Genomic DNA, 16,125 nt, shown 5'->3' on the forward strand with positions numbered 1-16,125 from the left:
CTTTTCCTGGTGAAAATTTTGGTCCTTCTTGGATTTCCTACCAAGGAAAAGCTAATGAATGAATTTGAGGGCAGTTGGGACAGTATCTTTCTGGTAGTAAAGTAACAGATCTAGCTGACATTGATATAAAATGTCACAGATCGTATGGGCTAGTCGTGAGCGTGGGCAAGCTATTACTATGATTCCACTACATATTGGGGAGACTATTTGTGAATTGTTTTGAAATTGCTAGGCCATAAAATAGAAATGAATGGCCTGATGTCACAGCTGTTAAACATACATCTGAGCACTCTGGCTACTGCTTTTTTTGATTTGGAAACTCATGAAAGTATAACTTATGCTGTTTTTCCCTTCTGGTTTTCTTCTTCAACATCTTCAATCACCAGTGATTCAAATTCTTTGAATAAAACCTTTTCTCTTGGTGATTTTAAGATTAATAAAAGAATGATTTAACTTTTATGCCTGGGGAGCCTTTAAGCAGGCATCCCCAGTATGCATCAATATACCCTACTTCTACTATCAGACACCCCAATTTATATAAAATGAGTTTAGCATAATTTTTAACACAGGCATATACTAAAAAAATGCACAATAATCATCATTATGAGGTATCTGTGGGCTTATTTCAGATTTAGAGATAGAAAAATCAACATTTTTACACTGACTGAACATTTTATTCATTAGCTCTGAAACAGATTCCACATATTTCTTTACTAACAGGATAATTCTTATAGTTTTTAAAGTAAAACTGACAAGTCTAGAAGTTCTCTTTGTGGAGAGGGCAAAGGAAGTGCATTCAACAGTGTGACTGCATCACTCCGTTCTCCAACTTATGGTTCAGCATTCATCGTAAAGTTACTTCTTTGAGACAATTGATTTGTATTTCTCAGTTATCCAGTTACATTTAAAGAGAGACTCTGTTTCAACAAAATTTTATGTTAGGTTATTAGGATGTAACTCCCAAATTTAGAACTCTAATTAACCCTTTTATTTATTCATATTCTGGATATCACCTCAAAGGAAAGTTACATTAAAAATCCCTTTGAAATTTTAGCTAAAATTCTAAGATCCAAAAATAGCAGAAAACAAATTAAGGATCTTTTTTTCTTTTTAAAGTGTCACTTGAGAAAATCTATACATCTTTTTTTATTTTTGTGCAGAATATACCAGATTTAGTTTTAAAATATCAGTATGTAAAAAAATGTCAGAGGCTACATCTACACTGAAAACGTTTTTCCAGCTTTTTTTCCTAGCTCATTTTATATAATTTATAAGTCATGTAAAGAAACTGATAGGAACATAAGAAGAGGAAAAGTTAGAAAATTTAACAGCTATGAACTCTGAATTCTTTTAGTCATAAGGGGATTCTCCTGTTCTATTAACAGGAGAATGTTGCTAATTGTCTTTAATTTGTGCTCCAGTTATTGCACTGATAATTACATGAAATTTTGTTTGCTGGCAAAAACCATTAGTGTGCCACATCTGATGGAAGAAAAGAAAACTTATGGCATGTAGGTATATTTTTTCTTTAACTTACTACTTTAAGCCTTAACTGTGTATTTGGCAAACATTTTTCCCTTATAGTTATTCAACTATTTAAATGTCTTTTTATAACAAGTCACACAAATTTGGTTTTACCTCTCTTATCCTTTCAAAGGAGGAAAGCTGAGAACTTTGAATGCAAACATACAAGTGAACAGGTTTAGGCTAAGCATGCCTAATTTTTATATTTCTTTCTTCTTCTTATAACAGATTTCTAAATATATTCTGTTTGTAAAAAAAAAAAAGTCATACAAGGACAAAACTCATTTAAAAACCTGGCTGTTGCAGGAGCATGATTAAAAACTGGTTCCAGGTGAAAGAGGGTAAGATTATGATTGCGTCATTGATGGAGGTATTTCAAGGGTAAAAAGAAAAAATGCAGCTGGCAAGACTGAAATCGTAGTGTTAGCATAAGCTGGAAGGAAGTTGAAAGTGACAAAGATGGTGACGAGTAGTTAAAAAATAATTCGATCAGTAACATACATTTGAAAATAAGTCCTACAAGCACAGAATTTAGGAAACAATTTCTCCCCATCCTTGTCACAAACCTTGCTCTGCAAATGTCCTGTGTAATCTTTCCATCCTGTCCACCAACCATCCTCTCTGCATAAGAAGGCTCTTGCTTGGGCATTATCCTTTAGCCCCTTGTTAGCTTCTGAAGGCAACTGTGTGTTTTTGCTCTATCTTCCACTTTTCCTTCTATCTCTCCAATACCCTTTTAAAGGTAAAACCCTCATGAAATGAAGGTTTAGCTACCATTCTTTATTGTGCTACATAGCACAGCATTGTTTTGATGGAAATCACATTAATTACAATAGCTAATGATTCAAAGAACGTGAGTCAATAGGAATAGCTCATAGGTAAATTTATTGAGCACTTACCATGTGCTAGGTGCTTTATATTTACTGCCTCATTTAATTATCTCAATGACCTAATGAGGTAGGTATTGTTTTTTAATCCTTACTCTACTGATGAGGGAACTGATGAAGAGGGTAATACAGCTAGTAAGTCTCAGAACTGGGACCAGAGCCAGGTTTGTTGTATTTCTAAAAACCATGCTCTTAGCCATCTGATTATACTGGATGCAGTATGATGTAACTGGGAAAAGCAATGACATAAAACCAGGCTCTTAGCTGTTATATTAGACTAGATGCATCATGACAATTAAGAAAAGCATGGTATGTTTTGTTTTGTTTTGAATATGAGAGATTTGGGCTTAGACCTCAGCCACTTCCTAGTTTTAACTATACAACCTTGGGCCAGTTATCTGGAATTTAAGAGGACTTTCAAAGCTAGCATCTGATCTTTTCTCTCATCTCTCTGAAGTCATATCCCAAGCTCAGGTCCCACTGGCTTTCCTTAGGCTCTTCAGCCAAGCTCTTTCCTCTCTTAGGGAGATTTGCAAATACTGCTCCCTCTGAAATGCTGTCACTGGCCTAACTGACTCATCTTTTAGCACTTCCCTGGAGAGGCCTTTCTCCAACGCTTGATATAAATAAAGTATCTCCTGTTATTCTTTCAGAGCACTTTGATATTTTCATTCATAGTTCATACGAATATAATTTTTGTTATATATTTACATATTTCATGACTGTTGCATCCTACAAGGGGCCCACAAACTACAGCCTACAAGTCAAATCCAGCCTCCCGTTTTTTGTCATTAAAGCTTTATTCAAATATAGGCATATTCATTCATTTACATATTAGGGCAGATCTGAGTAGTTCAGACAGAGACCGTGTGGCTCCCAAGGCCAAAAATATTTGCTATCCGGTCCTTTACAGAAATGTTTGCTGACCCCTAAAGCAGAAGAAAAGCTGGGTGAGATTCCTGTTCACTACTGAATACTTAGTATGAGGCACATTGCAGTCTAGTAATATTTTATTTAATAAATAAGTGAATTAAGCTGTAAAATGGGATTCATAAAGATTAAACGGGATAATATATATGTAGTTTTTGGCACACAATCAGTAGCTAGTCTTACTAAGTTGTCTGAAAATGATTGTAAGATACATGGACAATTCATGATTTTATTTTTATATAGTAGCCTAAGAAATTCATCATGTTTATGTTAGAAATTAATAAAGAAGCAGTTTTTATAAACTTGGAAACTCTGAAAAAAATGTTTACATACAAAAAGCTATTAATTTTTTATCTTCCTCTAAACTATTTTATGTATTGAAGTTTCTGAATTTTAGCTATTTCCCACTTCCATTGTGAAGGATAAAGTACAGGCAAAATTCAATTTCAACAGTTAGCCATTCTGTTTTACAACAGGTTTATTTCTTAATGATACACAACTGAAGACATCAGCTCTGTAATATTTCATGTCACACTTGTCAGTATTTCTTTTTCTGGTAAAAACATACCTTTTTCTGTGTACAGCCAAATAAACAAGTGCAATGGTAGAGCAGTATCAGACAACTTTTAAGAAAAGATGACAGTGAGGCATTGTGTGAGGTTATACAACAGTCTACAGTGGGGGCTGCCTGAATAAGAGCAAAGCAGCTCACATTTGTCTTTTCAACATGTGAACACACAGTTTAAAGGAAGCCCAGGTTAGGGGTGCATCCACATTTGGTATGATAAGCTGTTGCAGATTTGCTGGTTTTGATTATTGGAAGTGACCTACATATTTTAGACTCTCTCCCAAATGACTCTTACAACCATTCTCATAATAGGTGAGGAGTGTGCATGACAAACATATGTAAGATGCTATTTAAAATTGTTAATAGTTGTCTAAAATAATCACTGAAATATATATTACAACACACGGCAGTTTTCAATTTTACTAATTCCATTTAAGAATACTGAACTAAAAAGGGCCTAAATACTGACAAAAAGAATAAAAAGATCTTAAATTCTTCAGAATAAAATAAAAAATCCATCTTTAGAATAAAATCAAGTAAAATTCAGCTGAATTTGAATAATTTTTCTTCTCCTAAAGTTATGATGACTTCTAACATCAGTGAGAATAGTAGCAATTGTAGAAGCAACTACATTTAAATTAAGAAAAGATGCTCAATCATTAGCTCAAAAGTATGGTGTTAAAATTCTTGTATCCCCTGCATGAGTTTTATGTTCTTTTATAAAGCATTATGAAAGCTCATGAATTCAACCTGCAATATTTTTCTTTTATCTTTTTAAGCAAAAGGAAAATACAGTGAATCTTGTGAACCTAAAAATTACCTGATATTATTAATGAAGTGTAAAAGCTAATTCACATAATTTTTGACTGTCCCCAGAATAGGTTCTAGTCCACATAACAAACCTAAACAGTCAGTGGAGTGGTATCTGATATTCAATACTTCAGTCTTAATTTCAAGCTACATGTCAGTTAAAAATAGCAGTTTTATCTTGACAAAATTATTGCTTTTTGGCTTGATTCACAACAATAAAAATATGTATGGGAACATTGAAGGAATCCATCATAAATCTTAGCATCATTCCTATTTTAGCTCAATACTCAGCTCAGAATAGTTCAAGTCATATGTGCCTTAAAACATACAATAATTTAAAGGAGTATAAACTTGAAAATCTAAACATTTCTCTAGTACTTAATGGCATACTGGCTTTAATAGCATAAATAACAATACCTATTTATTATAATTTACACATGCAACAATACTAAATTTTTTAAAAAATGAATCAGATATGATCTCACTTGTAGCTTCAATAAAATAAAAAGGAATAATAAGTGAAATGAGTGTCTTTATTATGGGGGAAATTACAGTCTGGTGGGCTGTCCCCAAAGCTGTCCTTCTTGCCTCTTATGTAACTGAGCAATAGGCAAAACAACACTCTTTCCTCCCATAGCCAAGGAATACCAGTTATGCAGGTTCTATTGTCCATATGCAGTGGTTGGGATCCAGCAGCACTGTAATTTCTCCCAGGGACTATTATGTGATATTTAACATTAGGATATGTACAAACCACGCAGCTATCCTTACATAGCCTAATTAAATCCACTCTCCAGAAGCGTGAAGAAAAATAGAAGTCAAATTGCAGGCATTCATGATATACAACTCTTTAATGTTGAGTTGAGCATTTGGGATGTGTAAAGTCTTCAGAATAGATTAATTGTATCACACAGACATTATCATTGGAGTTCTAGAAAAAATTTTTAACACCATCTGCCTGTAGGTTTATAATATTCAGAATTTAAAGAAAATGCTATGAATTAACTGATAGATCCTGTCTATATATTTCATTATTAATATCTTATGTGGGTGCTTTCTTTGTGGTCAGCACAACGTTAAAATGTTTTCGATGTATTTCAAAGTTTTTTTACTGTGAACAGAACGAAAGCCATTTTTATACAGGATATTTAGCCTTTATTACAAACCTTTAAATGAATGACCACAAAAGGTCTAGTTCCCACGAATATAAGAATATCTTTGTTTGATGATGCATGCAGTGTAGCAATGTTATGCTTATTAACTCCTAATTATCAAGCTATTCATGTCACACAAGTACAGCTCCCATTTAAAACTCATATTGAAGTAAAAAGTGAATAATGATGATGTGTATAAACTATATTTCTAATACATACAGTGATCCCCTCCTGCCCCCAACTTTACATGTAAGAGACTATTAGCACTTAAACTTAAGGCCACATTTAATTCACCAAAACTTCTCTTAATGGATGTTTACAGGTTCAAAATGTTTTCAATGCCTTTAACATACCTGGGGAAAATGTAATAAATAGTCTATGTAAATAATGACATAAAGAAAAGTTTACCCCACTCACCTGTCTGTTACGTTCATCCATGATCCTCGTAATCTGAATCTTTTTTCTCCCCATAGTCCCCGTTTTTCTTCTCTCTCTCGTCCCTGAAATTATGTATTTTTTCCTTCCTTTTCTTTCTCTTTCCTTTTCCTCCAAACAAATCTCCTTCTTCAGCACTTGCACAGCTCAGTTCCCAAATTCCTGCATTCGTTCCTGCTGAACAAAAAAGAAAAATCAAATTTCACTCTAACAGCTAGCTGGTTTCATAAGAACTATATCATATTCTAATTTTATCAAGAAAAATTAGAGTAGTTTTTAACTGACTGAAAGTAACTCTTTATTGAATGAAAATAGCCATTTATTAAAAGTACATGGTAGATCACAGGCAGGAGCATATCAAGTAGCAATGGTTTGTTTTCACAATTAAAATAATCTTATAAGTAATTTAACAAGTCAATTAAATGACAAAAACTATGCTTTAACGGCCAACACTTGAAATGTATTTTTTGTAAAATTTTCTCAATATTTTTTAATGAAATTAGGTGACAATTTCACCCTTCTGTTATGAAAAATTACCTAAATCAGAGAGTTAATGAACCTTTATGTACCTGTGTATGCTAAGTAGGGCAGCTAATTCATTTCTGAAGGGAAAACAATCTCCTGTTTTGACAGCAGAGGTGATAATGTCCCTCGTTATGCAAATAGGATGGACGATTATGAAACTGCTATTTGATATATGTAAATGTCAACTAATTTAAATCTAAGTCCTTTAATGTTACTTTTTAAAAAAATCACTGCTATGAGAACACTGTAAAAACAATATGGGATATTTAATCTTACATTCCAATTATCTATCAGTAGTGAGATCTTTTCCTTTTGAAAGCCCCTAAACTATTTCTGAATATAAGAATGAAAAAAAAGATAATTATTGATAGAAAAGAAATGGTGTAAAAATTGAGATTATTATTCCATTTACAAATATGTTTTTTACAATAATTACCAGCCCTCTAAATTTAAGTATTTAAAAAAGACATACATCTCTTTGGGAAGTAAGATACAAAATTACAGAAGCTTGATATTTTTTACTGGAGATCTCTAAGTCATGAATTAAAATGAAAGAAATGATCATCAGTAACATGCCCAAGGAACCGAGAATATTATAAGTATATATTTTACTTTGTTTTAAATTATATCTGAAAATATTCAAAATGTGAAAGTTAACAAGAAAGTATTCTGCAATAGTTTCTTCATTTGCAAGCAACAGTTTCAATTGTTCTATCTCATCTTATGTCAATGAATGCGGCTACTTTACACACTGCTCAGAATTTCCCTGTTTATTTTAGTTGGTGTCTGACAACGGACCTGATAAATTCCCACATGTATTATGTAATGCTCAGCCAATGTCCTGGCTATTTAATAGATTATTTGGCTCCGATTCAAAGTTCTTTTGGAACAGGAAGGCTGTTATACACTTGGTCTGATCATTAGCTGTCTTTGGATTTCTTTAATTTAATTTCTAAATTCTTTATCACCTTGAGTAAATTTTTTTTTTAATTTAAGTTTTCAGTGATTATCTAATTGCAGAAGCTATTATGATATAATTAGTTCTGGTGAATTAAGTGCTGCTTAAATACTAAGACTATCCATTCTCTTTTCTCCAAAGTCTTTCTACTAAACTGCAGCTCAGTTCTGCCCCTCAGAATATATATGTTGAGTACCATCCTGACCACACGGTGCTCATCAAAAACCATTACTCCAGCTGTATTTTTAAATGCTGGAAGTACTTCAAAAGTTTTAAAGAGTCACAGAAATAACACATTTGACAAATTACACATGAGAAAATCAGCTATAAGATATTAAAATCACATTAAAATATGAAAACCCCACAAAGCACAATTGCATCATATATTCGATGTTGCCAAACACTGTTCATCTATTTTTAGAAATGGTTTTAAGTATCACTCAACTGGGCAACTTTCCTGTGTTTCCTGTAGTCTTACCTTAGAAGCAAGCAGCACGTTAGAATGGTATTTCCACGCAAGTGCAAGACCCCAAAGAGACAAACAGGTTTTCTCTATCCCAGAAAACCCCCATGAATCCACAGCAAATGCATATAGGACAATTTTCTTTCCTTTCGTTTAGCTGAGGCCGGTGGCACTATCGGCTTACAGGACTCTGCCTGCCTAAGCGCTTATTCACTTTAAGGTGGAAGGTCAGGGTGAACAGATTAGAGTGTGGTGACAAGGCAGAGGAGAGGAGAACGTCTACAGATCCTGATTTCAAAATATAAATAACCAAACAGAGAAACATCCCTGGAGAAAAGTCTCCCCAGAAAGACTGAGAGAGTTCCTTCTGAACCAAGCTTAGAAGAGTTCCTCCATATCGCCACCCCGAATTTCACAACTTTGAAATGAGGCGATTTTTAAAAAAGAGCAGAGCAAGGACTTTTAATTCTTAAAACACGATGGAAAATATTCTGCCAAACAGAATGTATGTATGTGCATGTACATGTGTATGTGTAGGTACATATATGTCAAATGGTTGATAAAAATGCCATTGAATATATTTTTCTTTTTGAAATATGCAAAGCAAAGTAGATAGAAGCAAGTTTAGATTTCAATAGAATTAAACTAGCTTTTTCTAGTATAAACAAATATTTCTTGAGGTATTGCCTTCTGAACATTTCTAAAATGCAAAATTTGGTATGAATCACATACATGCAGAGTAATCCGTGGTGATGATATGACCAAGTAACTGTTCATGAAGTAAAATATGTCATGAAACATGAGGCTGAGAACATTTGATTAGGGGTCACTACATTTCAAGGCTGTCAGTAAAAATTCAAAGAATTAAGAAGGCCAATAAGAGCTTACAAGTTGTTTTCTTAGCATAACTATCTGCCTAAGCTGACTTTTATGCAAGAACTATATTTTAAGATCAATTTCAAGTATTAATTTGCAGGAGGCCTAGAGAGGTGGAGAAAGAGATTATATAACTTAAGTAATCTGTAAAACTGTTTTGTATGTATATGAAAAAAAGAATATAATAGCTAAACTACATGTAGTAGAATTTCAATTTATGCTGAGAACTTTCATTATGTACAATCAACGATAGGCTTAAAATAATTCCAGCAGCCTTGCCGCTACTTTTTTCCACATGAAAGAAGCATTTTTGGAAAATGACAGTTATATATAAACAATCAGTAATTTTAAAAAAGAAAAAGAAATGCTCTACTATAGTTACACTCTATAGAGTTACAGTCTTCTGCTTTTTTTTTTTTTTTTTTTGCCAACCTAAATAAAAGAAAAATAAAATGAGGCTGCTTACTAAAAAGGGGAACTTCATTATGGCAGGCTTCTGTTCACTTTGAGTTTGGCACAAGCAGACAGATGAAGGCAAAGTGGTTTGAGACCCAAGTGGAGAGGAATTTCTTCTGGACAGATGCTAAAGATCGTCCTCCCACCCGGCTCTCTCGCATTTACAAACAAGTTCCCTTGAATGGCACACACCTCCCCCTCCTTCCCCTCCTCCCTCGCTCCCTCCTACAAATCGCTCCCAGTTAACACAGAAGAATCTTGACAGAATGGCAGGAAACACGCACACAGACTGGTCAGGGAAGGATGTGATGTCAGCAACCACGAACAATAAAAGGTGTAAAGGTGCTTCCTTCCCTAAACTGTTCCAGAAGTGTAAAATGGGAACCAAAACTCTCCACTTCCTTCTCTCAGTAGAACCGTCTGAGTGTGCTGTGCTGTACACGCCACACACAGAGGCCTTGGAGAGAGAGGTTCAGATAAGGGACAATGAGAGAAATCCGGACCTAGGACGTGATTTTGAATTTCCATCTTTCAGACACCTGAGAAAAATCCATTTCGGCTCTAGGTTTATTATGATCGCTTCAAGAAATAAAAATAAGAAATCAAACATAAGTTTACTTTGGTGAAGTGGCAAATATGTCTCAATTACTGTTTTACCACGTCTCACAACAAACATCTGACACAGTTAACGCAGCCACATAATCCAAATTTACCCTTGGAAGCAAATGAAGAATTCAACACAAGCAAAGGGCTAAATGGATAAATTATAACTTTTGGTAAAAAACAGAATCATGAAAACTGTCAAAAAAATCAATGCTTGTTGGTAAAATACACTGATTACTTGCTTGCCCTCACATTTAAAAAAAAAAAAAAAAGAAAAGATATACTGAAGGGGAAAAGATTCCTAAGTAGTATGGCTCTCAAGATTCTTTTAAAAAATTCAAACTAGAAACCAAAGCAAATAACAAACTTTCAGTCTATAGTAAAACTATTTAATCTCAGCGCTCTTAGGTTCTTTCTAACATGGAAATGGCATTCTACCATAAGGTTTCTGTAGGAAGAAAACCACATATCAAGTGGATCTGAGTCATCATCAGATTTCAATCATCTTCCCACAACACTTTGATTTAGAAGTTAAACATAACCTTCAGTTATGTGTTTTGATCTTAGAGTGAGACTGCCATGCCACATTAAAAGATGTGGGAAGAAATTAATTCTCTTCTGCTAAACTTATCTTCGCAAAGCATGTATTTTGCTACAGTAAGTACAATGCACCAGTCACTTAAATAAAAACAGCCTATGAATAATGCTAAAACACTAAAATATGTGATGTCAATTTGCAGAGAAAAAAAATCCTAGTTTTCTTTTATTCCTATTAACAAATAACTTTTGCATTGACTTATACTTTCACTAATGCTAGCATCCTCATATAATGTTTTGTAAAAACACAAGGCTGAAAATTGAGCACACTATATCATACATGAAGAAGTAATACTGTTAAATAAATACAAACTGGATAATTAGTAAGGGGCAAAAATGATCCTAAGCCCAGTTGCTACAACTATTACTAATTCAAACAATTAAGTAATTTGTTATTATTTTAAGTGGACAATCTTGCTCATTTATGTTGCATCTAGATACATTTAACTTTTTATAATACTTTGTGATTTGTTTGAAATTTTGGTTAAAAGGAACAAGCAGAACTTTCACTTTTTTCCATTAAGAGCTATTCTGAACTTCAAAAGATATAACCAAACTCTTACTGGTACTCGACTGTGTGGTGTCTTATAAGTTGAGAAATGTTGCCTTCGCTAAAAAAATTCGCTCCATTTCATATATTTTATATGTTATATTACCCTAGCTGTGAGTGCAATCTGAGTTCATTTCAAAGTCACATAGCCAAGACTGATCCCTCTAAGAGTAATAAAAGAACAGACATTTTCTTCCCACTTGATAAATACCATCATGGCAAACACAATTAATTTTCCCAACTTATTCTAATTTAGTATCAATATGATGAATTCTGAGTCATCTTGAAGTCTCAGTAACATAATATCACACATACAAATAATAAATAACTTTGACTATCTTTTCCAGTTCCTCACACCTGCCATGCTTCTTCCTACCACAGGGCCTTTGCATATGCAATTCCTTCTGCCTGGAATGTTCCTCCCTCCCTTCTGTGCCTCCTCAATTTCTTCTCTGCTTTGTTTCAGCTTCAGTTTCACCTCTTCAGGAAGCACTCCACTCCCTCCTGATCACATCAAATTCCCTGATCATAAAGTCTCACAGCACCACGTCCTTCTCCTACACAGCGCTTGCCACGGCTGAAATCACGTTTCCCTTTCTTCCTCAATATCTGTCAGCCAAGTCTGTCTTGTTTCACCTTTGTATTCCCAGTATCTATCCCAGTGCCAGACATACAGGGCGAGGCAATAACTATTAGTCCATTCACTGAATTAACTTAGGAAGATTTATATTTCTCAGCTGAGGTATCTTCTTCACTTGCTATTTGTGATGACTACTACTAAAAGTATTTTCCTATTTTTGCTCACACAGAAGCAGACTGATAACCCCACTTAATCCTTCATCATATTTACATAGCATCTTCTATGTGGAATTTGAATATTTTACACTGAGAAGTAGAAGCTGAATGGATTTTGGAGTCAGGAAGCTCAGAGTTCGAAATCTAGTTTGGTACTTAGTAGTCATGCAATGGACAGAATGATTATTTAATCTCTTGGAACTGCTGTTTCCTTGCCCTAACCAAAATTAGGGAAAGACTTCTTCATTTGCAGAAGGGTTATGATCATTCAATGTGGTACTACATGTGAAGGCTGGATACATAACAGTGCTTGGAACATGGCCTACCATTTGTAAGATTGCTTCAGTTTTGAGGCATAAAGTGAAAACTTTACCATTTAGTAATGCTTTCAAGTGAGCAGGGGAGTCCTTACATATACCACGAAGACCTCACTTTACAAAGCTGACTAGCAACTTTTAACAGATTATGCTTCATTTATCCTGCAACAATAATTACTACACAAAGAAAAAATTTACAGTGTTAGGAAAATTAAGAAGTTTCTCTTAAGTATCAGCTATGGAAGAGCTCCAGGCTGCAAAAGTAGAAATAACTAGGGAAATATATCAATTTTCCCAATGACCACGGCTGCTGAAAACTCTACATTAATGCTTCTAGTCCTACTTTAATATCTTTCCCCAAGGACAAAAGGAGATGAAATGTATGTCAGAAATATAATAAGGCTAAAAAGGAACTCGTTTTGAAAACCCCTGCAATTAATTTAATAAGTGGGCCTAACCTGCCATTATCACTGACAGAAATCATTTTATTTACACAGTTCCAGAATTTAGGAGATGCATACCTTTAAACAACCGTATTGCATTATAAACAAATTTAATAAACACTAGGAAAGCACAGCTTCCCTGTCATGGTTATCCAGGGTATATTTTGTCTTGGACATTTTTTTCACACTGCAGCTAAAACAGTAATCTCCATTCCCATGCCAAAATAAACTCCAAATGGTCTAAATATGTCAAGAGCCTCGTGCTATTCAACCCCACCATGGTTTGTAGTCTTTCCATGTCACATTAAGTAATTAATTCAGGGTTCTACCATGCCTTTGTTTTCCTAATTTTTCACAACAGTGCAACCACCATGTTTTCTTTCAAAGGCCATGCAGTGATATGGCAGGGCTTAGCCCAAGGTAAAGCTTGTACTGTCTTCATCACAAAGCAAGAGCTACTATTTTGCATCACAGATTGTGTTCTGTTCCCCAGCTGTAACCTCTCAATTCGCACATGCAGCTGGATTTTTGTTGCTGTTATCGAACAAAGCAAGTTAAGCACTATACAACATCAACATCAGTGAGACAAGATTGTCAGCCTCCAAAGCAAGCGAGGCTTGAACTGGGAGATGTTGCTATTATACATTTTCATCATATTATGACAAAAATCTGAATTCTCAGGCATTTCATGACCCTGTTAGGAAAAATTTATGATCATTATTTTCTTAATCTTTAATTAATTATATTTCATTATCAAAATGGACATGTTCTAAAAATATTTTTTCTCATAAGCCTGTATGTGTTGAACACATTTTCTTTCAGCAGTCTTACTGATAATCTCTGTGTGTGTGTGTGTGTGCATGTGTGCACAGCACATGGACAAAACACATTTTAGTCTTTCAAAATGTACGGATAAAACATTAAGAGCACATTTTAAGAGACCTGAGTAGTTCTGAGTAATGCCACCAGTAAACAGTCACAATATTATTAAGATTGTGATATGAATGGCTAAAAGGACACTCTAACTAAAGGCTTTGTTTTACTCTGTACTCAAATATTATGTTAAGTGGCTGAAAATTATGTCCTTGAAAATAATCTGCTTCTGTCATTATTTACTTTCCCAATTTATTTAACATTTAAATATGACCTTAAAATGAGAAGAATATTATTGTCTTCTGGTCAATATTTTTGTTGTACATTCAGGAGAAAATGCTTGATAAATGATCTGCTATTTAAATTGAATGCCATTTATTTTTATCTCTAGTTAAATTTTACACATTTAGAAAGTTTACATAAAAACATCACAGGCTAATATATGGGATATTCCAAATGCTATAATATCTCTCAAAATATATATGATATTGCTATTATATGTGGCTAACATGGAACCTAGTGATTCATCAATTTTTCTATTTCTCCTCATCTCTTTTACAGCATCCTAATCAACCTAATTAAGGCTTTGTTCGTCTGAAACCTCTGATGACAATTTGTTTAACTCTATCCCACTGTGGTCTTCTTATAAGGAGAATTAAATCTGATCTTCTGACAGCAATCATTAAATGATCCCAACTGGCCCCAATTAAGCCACATGGCTCACAGGCTTCCATATAGTCAAGTGCCAAGTTCTCTGTTTCATTTACACATCGTTCTTTACCTCGGTTTATTTTCTTAAAGCCAATTAAGCATGCGTCTTATCAAGTGGATCTAAATTTTCTAGTGTACATTTAGCTCAAGACACAGGGCATCACCTGGCTTTACAGTCACACCGAGGCATCACTCAGGACTCCTGAAGCCATCCTCCCTCACTGCAGCGGTACTAGTGAAAAAGAATCTTTACATTCATCTGCCAATGCTGAAATTGACCCACGCATACATTCTCAAGTAATACACGTGTTTAAGTAGTTCTGGCTAACGTAAACCAACAATAAATTTTCATTTGGCTTGTTTATAATCTTTGAATCAAGTAATATCTACATATAGAAGTTGGGTTTAATATTCCTTTTTTCTTTTATGTATTTGAAATTATCTCTTTCCCTCCCTTGAAAAAAATCAGTACCAAAGTAAGACTTCTTAAGTTAACCTTTCTTACCCTTAATTTCTGCTCTAATTTTTTCACATATGCTCAATTGTAAGTTCTGTAATGATGTTCCCAGGCCTTCCTATGAGCGCAGGTAGCCTCAGGATTTAGAGCTCATTGATTGTGTGCTACTCCAGGGAAATGACTGATTAAAAACAGCCTCATGAGGAGGAGTAGCTCCTATTCACATCTGGCTCATCTTATTCTAAACTCTAATACCTGTATGGAAATTTGACCCTAGCTTTGGCTTTTGGAGAACTGCAGCTTACCTAGAGTCCTCTTCCTTAGATGTCAAGGCAGAAACATAGTTACATTAATCCCAATATGACTCGTGTTTGACTGGGGTTCTGAAGGCCTTAATCAATTACCCTGACTACTTTCCCGTGAATATAAACAAATGCACTGTATTTTTATATCTATTCTAATTATAGCTATCACCGATCATCTGTTGGTATTTGATGTAGGCTATCTGTCACAGCTCTCAGAGCAGATGGATTAGAACATATCTGTTCATCCTAATCATACATTAAAAACTGACATTAGGAGAGAGAACTGGAATGGATGCTATGCATCTTAAAGGACATTAACCTTGATGGAACATGTTATTGTTTTTATTACTTGACCAATAGATGGAACTGCAAAGAAAAAGGAAAATACAATAACATACCGATATATTTAGCAACCTCTAGAAAAAATCAGTGTGTGCATTTTCATTATGATTGCTAAATATATGTCTGATCATCTACTCAATAAGTAACTGTTAATTCCCCTCAAAAGAGGAAACTTCCAGATATTTGTTACAAAATGCCAAAGACGTAGAAAATACTTATTAACCTCACAATGGACTCACTTTAAAACATGTGTAATAAATGTACTAAAATTTTAGTACAGTAAAACAGACGGTGGAGTGCTGAATTATGAAATATTTCTCACTGTATTATAGTAATCTCCAATAAGATGTGATGTTAATTTTAGAGCATGCTTCTGCTAAAAAGGCCAAACCCTGTAACAGATTTAGTACAAAGAAGCTGAAAATATCCTGTGGAAAAAAAAAAATCTGTAGAGAAATCAGCCAGCCCAAATCCTGCCATTACTCAGCACTGCAGTGACGTGCGGATGTTTGTAGTGGTTTGAGGAGCCAGCAGGGGTGGAAACTC

The 16,125-nt window shown here is 34.3% G+C and overlaps 1 protein-coding gene and 1 long non-coding RNA gene across 23 annotated transcripts in view; one reads left to right on the forward strand and one right to left on the reverse strand.

Moving 5' to 3' along the window:
• MEF2C (myocyte enhancer factor 2C) overlaps positions 1 to 16,125 on the reverse strand; it is a 166,515-nt gene that overhangs the window by 86,390 nt on the left and 64,000 nt on the right. For 10 of the 22 annotated variants that reach the window (XM_012781478.2, XM_076008175.1, XM_012781469.3 and 7 more), the window contains one exon: positions 6,291 to 6,485. In XM_012781478.2, the coding sequence (XP_012636932.1) occupies positions 6,291 to 6,344 (54 nt within the window). In that variant the 5' untranslated portion in view covers positions 6,345 to 6,485. Of the gene's footprint in view, positions 1 to 6,290; positions 6,486 to 8,269; positions 9,373 to 9,596; positions 12,114 to 16,125 lie in introns of those variants that run through there. The other 12 variants (XM_076008176.1, XM_012781471.3, XM_076008170.1 and 9 more) reach the window with 7 other exon arrangements.
• LOC142873744 (uncharacterized) overlaps positions 1 to 16,125 on the forward strand; it is a 74,034-nt gene that overhangs the window by 47,639 nt on the left and 10,270 nt on the right. The gene's annotated exons all lie outside the window — the stretch shown is intronic.

This window comes from Microcebus murinus, chromosome 11 (genome assembly GCF_040939455.1).
Source record: "Microcebus murinus isolate Inina chromosome 11, M.murinus_Inina_mat1.0, whole genome shotgun sequence".
NCBI classification, from domain to species: domain Eukaryota; kingdom Metazoa; phylum Chordata; class Mammalia; order Primates; family Cheirogaleidae; genus Microcebus; species Microcebus murinus.